The sequence below is a fragment of the Diospyros lotus genome, chromosome 13, assembly GCF_014633365.1.
Source record: "Diospyros lotus cultivar Yz01 chromosome 13, ASM1463336v1, whole genome shotgun sequence".
NCBI lineage: Eukaryota > Viridiplantae > Streptophyta > Magnoliopsida > Ericales > Ebenaceae > Diospyros > Diospyros lotus.
The window spans coordinates 8494902-8502125 of record NC_068350.1 but is presented as its reverse complement, the minus strand read 5'-3'; the positions used below and the strand labels follow the sequence as shown (position 1 = coordinate 8502125).

Below are 7224 nucleotides of genomic sequence, written 5' to 3'. Positions count from 1 at the left end.
ATCACTAATTTACTGCTATTTTGTTTAGTTTTATCACGTGAATTCCATGTTTTGACCTATTAGCTGGCGTCTTCTTCCTTGTGTTTTCTTATAAGTTTTCAAGTCTCTAAATTTGCTAAGCAATAACGTCTAAATGCATTTGTCTCTTTGTTTTTCAATATATTTATGTGATTAAAGCAGAGCATTATAATAAGATTTATTTCATTTTGAATGTGTGATAATTAAGGGCATGCAATAAAGAATGATTGAATATAATTAACAAACTAATATAAAGTAGATGATCTCTTAATCAAAACTTTGCAGGTGAAGAAAGCCTCAAGAATGGAGGGCTAATGGCTTTGGTTTGGCACTTTGCGGTTAGTTTATCTCAAGAAGCTTCCTCCAATGGTGGTATGTTTCACGTGGCATGTGAAAAATAATCAAGCAGTTGATTTAGTTGATTTGGAGGGCCACTGAAAGATTAACAATTAAAGAATGAATTAATTAAATACGAACACCAATTATGCAGTTGCCATGAAAAAACCTCCCAACTTTGGAGGAGACTATAGCACGTTGTACACTTAAATTAATTGAGGGTTCAAGAAGCTTCGGCTTGAGGAGCTAATAAAGTTATTAACTTAGGGTTTCAACTAAAATATTGCAAGTTCCCATTGGTTTTTGGAAGAACAATTTATGTGGTGGTAGGTTTTCATCTAAAAACAATCATGAATTAGTAGTCAGAAATTTGACCTTCAATCCAACTGTGAGCTTTATTAATGATTTTAATGTAAGGTTTATAGGGGAAAGAAGGGACCAATTTGGTCAATCTAGTCCCTCAACTTTTTTTGCTTAAATTCATTCATAAACTTTCCGAATGATTTATTCAAGAATGAATTTAGCAAAAACAATAACATTTTAAAGGTAAAGCAAGGTAAAAACAAAGAATTTCAAGGGCAAAGTGAACCATTTCAAAAGTCGAAGGATAAATTTTGAGACAAAATCGAAAAGTAAATGAGTCAAGCTTACGTTTTTTTTTTCAAATTTTACTTCATGTCAATAATAAAAAGTATTAAAAGCCCCATTATTTTATGCAAAGTGACTTGCTGATCATAAAACACTTGAGATTGCTATTATCAAATACTAAAAGTATAATAAAATCTAACATTTAACGGTAAAATACAAATCATGACAAAGAGTGTTGCAATTCGGTGTGTTCATGGATTCTTCTAGCTGTCTACCATGAAATGGAATGTTACTCATCAGTTGATGAGTGTTTTGCAGTTTAATTTAGTACTCATCCCATAATATATGCAACGGGCAAAGCTGCTCAAGCCTTCCTTTAATCCGAATGCCTGCTGAAACTTTTAAACATGCTTACCACAGATGACATCTGAAGCTAGTTTATTTGGCAATGCTGATCAACATCAGTTGACATCTGCAAAAGGAGTCCTATTCGGTGATAGCCCAACAAATGGCCGATGTTGCGGTTGGATCTTGCTTTCTGTGCCAGCCAAATTCGGTCTGTTCTCCGGGGCAAAGTTTCCCATAAGATCTTCAATGGCAGGTGTTCTCATTTCCTCAATAGACTCCAAGCTAGGGACTGCTATTACTTTCATCTTAGGAGTTGTATGCTGATCAACCTGTGAAGAATTACACCATTCAATAAATGATTGCTGCTTGAAAAATCATACTATGTTACAACTGTATATAAAGGGGGAGAAGACGAATCCAAGGCTGTTTGTTTAACTTCTTCCTTAGTAAGGAACAATCAATTAGTACACCCTTTCTAATCTAGTTTTCTCTAACCTAGGTAAGGACCCGTTATCTTTACTTTTGAGAAACTATAAAAGGAGGAGGATTGTGTTAGGTAGCTAACAGTCAACGTAAAACTTAGTCAGATCCAAAACATGAACTCTAGACAAATTATGAAAAATCGTTGGGGTGTAATCTTTCATAACGACGTGCTACACTACCTGCATGTAGTGTCAAGTGAACTAGGGCTGCTGCATTGAGGCCCGAATGTAGTGACAAATGAGCAAGAATCCTCGCATTTGCTTGGACGGGTGTGAGTAAAGAAACTAGTCCAAAACCAAAATCAAAATAAAAAATAAAATCAAATTCAAAGTCAAGGCCAAAACCAAAATCGTAGATTAAGGATTGGGTCATGGAATATAGGAACATTAAAAAGAAAATCTATGGAAGTGGTAGATGTGATGATTAAAAGAAAGATTAATATTATGTGCCTTCAAGAGACAAGATGGGTAGGAAAAAAAATAAAAACTTTATCAGAAACTAAATATAAAATATGGTACACAGGAAATGATCGAGCAAAAAATGGAGTAGTGATTATTCTGGATAAAATCTTAGTAGATGAGGTAGTGGATGTAAAGAGAGTAGGGGATATGATTATTATGGTGAAGGTTGGTCTAGAAAGAATGACTATGAATATTTTTAGTATATATGCACCACAAGTGGGGTTAGGTGAGGAGATAAAAATAAAATTCTGAGAAGACCTAGAGGGACTCATACAAATGATACCAAGATGAGAGAAAATGATTATCATACGTGACTTAAATGGTCACGTGGGTAGAGACAGAAACGGCTATAGAGCGGTACATGGAGGGTATGGATTCGAGAAAATTAATAATGAGGATAAGTCTATTCTAAATTTTGTTATGGCATATGGGCTCATCATAACCAATACTAGGTTCAAAAAATAGGATGAACACTTAATCATATATAAAAATGTCACATCAAACACTCAAATAGATTACTTTATCATGAGACAAGAGGATTGGTTATGTTATAGGGATTGTAAGGTGATACCGGATGAGTGTTTGATTACTCAACATAGACTTTTGGTACTTGAGGTCTAAGTAAGAAATTGGAAGAGAAAAAATCACATAAAACAAAATCCAATAATTAGGTGGTGGGATTTAAATTGGGAGAAATAACTAATCTTTAAAAAAAAATTAAGAGGTAAAAGAGAATGGAATTGAGAAAGACACGCAAACCAAATATGGAGGAAAATGGCTACTGCCTTGAGAAACATGACAAATGTAGTCCTTAGAGAGACAAATGGTAGAGCCCCAAACTTTAAGGAGTCTTGGTAGTGGAATAAAGAGGTACAATTGAAAATTAGAAATAATAAAACTTACTATAAGACTATTTATCAGTGTAACAATCACGAAAACCTAAAAAATTATAAAGAAGCAAAAAAAAGGCTACAAAAAGAGCTGTTAGTTAAGTAAAGTCAAAAGCATATGAAAATCTATATAAACGACTTGATACAAAAGATGGAGAAAATGATATTTATAAATTAGCTAAAGCAAGAGAAAGAAAAACAAGATATATAAACCGAGTGAAATTCATAAAAGATGAAAATCAAAATGTATTAGTGAATGAGAGAGCGATTAAGGAGAGATGGAATGAGTATTTCATAAAATTATTCAATGATGGTGAGGACATAAGAGTTAGGTTGGGATATCTTAGTAACTCCGAAAGGAACGTGAACTATACATTTTATCAACGCATAAGTTTAAATGAAACAAGACAAGCATTAAAAAAGATGAAAAATCATAAGGCGATGGGATCGGATACTATAACAATAGAAGCATGGAAATGTATGGGAGAAGAGGGCATCTCTTAGCTAACAAAATTATTTAAAATGATCCTTAAATCTAAAAAGATGCCAAATGAGTAAAGGAATGGTACTTTGGTTCCTATATACAAGAATAAATGAGATGTTCAAAACTGTGAAAATTATAGAGGAAATAAGTTAATGAGCCATACCATAAAACTTTGGGATAGAGTAATAGAGCAGAGACTCAGAAAAGAAACAGATGTCTCGAAAAATCAATTTGGTTTCATGCCTGGTAGATCAACAATGGAAGCTATATACCTACTGAGTCGCATAATGGAAAGGTATCGGGATCAACAAAAAGACCTGCATATGGTGTCATAATATAGTGATGTAGATAATTTATAATGACAAAATAATTTTTGTTATAAAATTATGTCACATCAAGTTGGCGCCAATTCAACTTACATAATATGACAAAATAATTTTGTCACAAAATTTTTTGTCAAAATATTCAATTATATAAGATGTAATTACAAATTTTTTTAGTCACAATAACTAATAATTTTTATAACAAAAATAGTTTGTCACAACATAGTATTATAAAAAAAATATGACAAAAAGATTTTTTGTGACAAAAATAATTTTATTAAATTTATTTTTTCATAAAAATACATTATATTAGGCATAAAAAATAATAATCTGGTGACAACAAAAATTCAAAATATTTTGTCATAATAAAAAAATAAAAGACATGTAGTGACAAAAATATTTTATTATAATATTTTGTCATAAATTTTTAGCCCCAATATTAATTAGATATCCTAACAAACATATTAATAAATTATAAAAGAAACACTAGAAAAATAAAATAATAAAATAATAATTAATTTTTGACTAATTTAATTTTTCTTAAAAATTTCCTTCCATCATTTCCCTCTTTAAAAATTTTATTTCACATTTGTTGTTTTGATTTGACACAAAATATGGTGTTATCTTTATTTTTCAATTTTCAGTTTTGAATTTTGAATTCATTTTCAGTTTTTTGTTTTGGTAGTCTATTTTTAAAAAATTAAAAATACGTTCTCTTTGTCATTTTGAAAAATTATTTCTTAAAATAGAAAATTAAAAAACACGTTCTTTTTAAAATTTTGAAAATAACTTTTTAATAATATTTTATTCAATAAATTTGATTATTCAGTAAATTAGAAATATTTAATGTTAATATATTATTAAAATATATATACATTTTAAAGTTAATGAATTTTGTAATATTTTTTTTAATTACAATAATAAAATATGAATAGATAAATAAATAAATATGTTTTGAGTTTATATTGATACCAAATTTTTTATGCCAATATTAATTAGATATCTTGAAAATGAATAAAGTAATATTTAATTTTTGACAAATTATAATTTTCGTTAAAAATTTGCCCTTATCATTTTCCTCCTTAAAAGATTTTATTTCACCTTTACTATTTTGATCTCATAACCTAAAAAGTTAAGTTTCTTATTTAATAACTAAAACTTTGAAAAGTTGACTTTTGTTTAATATTAAGATATTTTGTCATAAAATATTGATAATAATAAAATCATATTTATTTTTTGGTAATTTTAAAAAAAATAAAATAATATTTTTAATTTTTATTAAAAAATTTCAAAATTAAGAAAAAAATAAAATAACATTAATATTACAGTCCCAACTGAGCTATGTACAGCCAGAGTGAGCAAATAAATAAATTTTTATTTTAAATCAATTTATATATTAAAATTTTAAGTCATTATTATATTTTAACTCATAAATAAATTATTAAATTTGTAAATGAATAAAATACATAAAGAGTTTATTTTAATTTAAATTTTAATCTTAATAAGTTTTCTATAATTTATATTGATTAAACTAGTTAAAAAAAATTCAACATGATCCTATAAATAAAGTTGTACTGTTACAATATATATAAAAAGTTTATAATGATATCACTTTCTTGTTGCAACCCTTGTATGGAGGAAGCCATGCACTGACTGATGTATCAAATATTTAAATTTTTATTAATATTAAATATTTAAATTTATTAAACTTTAAGTGAGTTTAGGAAATTTTTTTCCTACAACTAATATATGAACTTTAATTGATCAACCCATTAAGTTTACAAATCTATGAAGGTGGCCATCACATGTTACTTTTTAATTAATTTAATAAATATTAAATATTAAATATTAATTACTAAATATAATTTTTTTAAATAAATATTAAATATAGAATATTATTATTATTTTTTTAAAATAAATACAAATCTTCTTTTTATTTTTTAATCAATTAATTTATGTCAAAATTTTAAAAAATATTTATTTTTTTCATTTTAGTTAGAATGACAAAGAAACAATGATTGTAGTTCATCTGATAGAGAATTACGTGCTAACCTTTCTAACCACATATCTAAAGTTACACAACATCTAAGAAAGTAATTATAGAATATTCAAGGGGTACAACTTCATTACAGAATCTACAAAGCAATAATATAATTTACTAACGTTAATAGCTTTAGATTTCGTCGATACTAAGTGCTGATGATGGTTGCCAAATACGACAGATCTAAGTTCATCGATATCATCTGATAATAGCCATTGGCTGCTGCTAGTTTTAACTGGGTAAAGTTGCGAATTAGCCTCTTAGAAATAAGGAAACGACACATTTTCTTCTTGGATGACTGGGTTTTCAAAATTCCAAATAGGGTTTAGATTATCCACGATAAAAGATCCATTGTCATAATATGGGTTTAAATTGGCTTCTGGGTGAAACCAATTTTGAACATTGAGAAGGTTTGCATAAGAGTTTGTAAATAGTAATTCCTCTAATAAAATTAGATGAAATTGAAGATCGACGACCTGCTGTAGGAGGGCAAAAATGTAGGATACACAGCCGTATATAGGATCTTGAAACCTAACTTGAGCTTCATACAATAGTGTAACGGCAGCCCTATAACGGTCACTTACCGGAAGTTGAGCCAGGACCTTGGAGGCATTACTGGCACCAAAAATCGTGTGGATGGCTGCAAAATCAGTAGGTCCTTCTTCATGATAGAAGTAAGGGGCAAAGACGCACAATTGGGTACATATTTTTCTTAAAACTTTGCATGCACCGCACGGAGAACCGAGTCCAAACATGATCTTCTAGGTAGATCTGGTAGGATTTGGGTAGATCTCACTAGATCTGGGTACTGAGCAGATCTGATCGGATTTGGATAGACGAGCAGAGAGACAGATCTGAAGGCAACGATGGATCTGGAAGGTGGATCTAAAGGTAGCGATGGATCTGGAAGGTGATGGATCTGGAGGACGGAGCAAATCTGGAAGACGGATAAAATCTGGAAGGCGAATTGGATCAGATTTGGAAGATCCAACAAATCTAAAAGACGGATTAGATCTGGAAGGCGATTGGTGGATCTCGAAGGCGATGCAGATCTGGAAGACAGATCAGATTTGGAAGGCGACCGATGGATCTCGAAGGCGATGCAGATCTAGAAGACGGATCAGATCTGGAAGGTGACCTGTGGATCTTGAAGGTGATGCAGATTTGGAAGACGAATCATATCTAGAAGGCAACAGAGGCCGCGATCTGAATGCAGTGACGACAGAGAGATAAGCTTGAAGGCAGCGATGGA

General features: G+C 30.1%; 1 protein-coding gene across 1 annotated transcript; it reads right to left on the bottom strand.

The window, feature by feature from the left end:
* Positions 1-1403: 1403 nt before the first annotated feature.
* Positions 1404-6727, bottom strand: LOC127788836 (LOB domain-containing protein 31-like). The gene is made up of 2 exons (XM_052317472.1): positions 6557-6727; positions 1404-1619 (listed from the first exon to the last, which is right to left on the bottom strand). The coding sequence occupies exons 1-2, from the start codon at positions 6725-6727 to the stop codon at positions 1404-1406; spliced, it is 387 nt and encodes a 128-aa protein (XP_052173432.1).
* Positions 6728-7224: the final 497 nt, after the last annotated feature.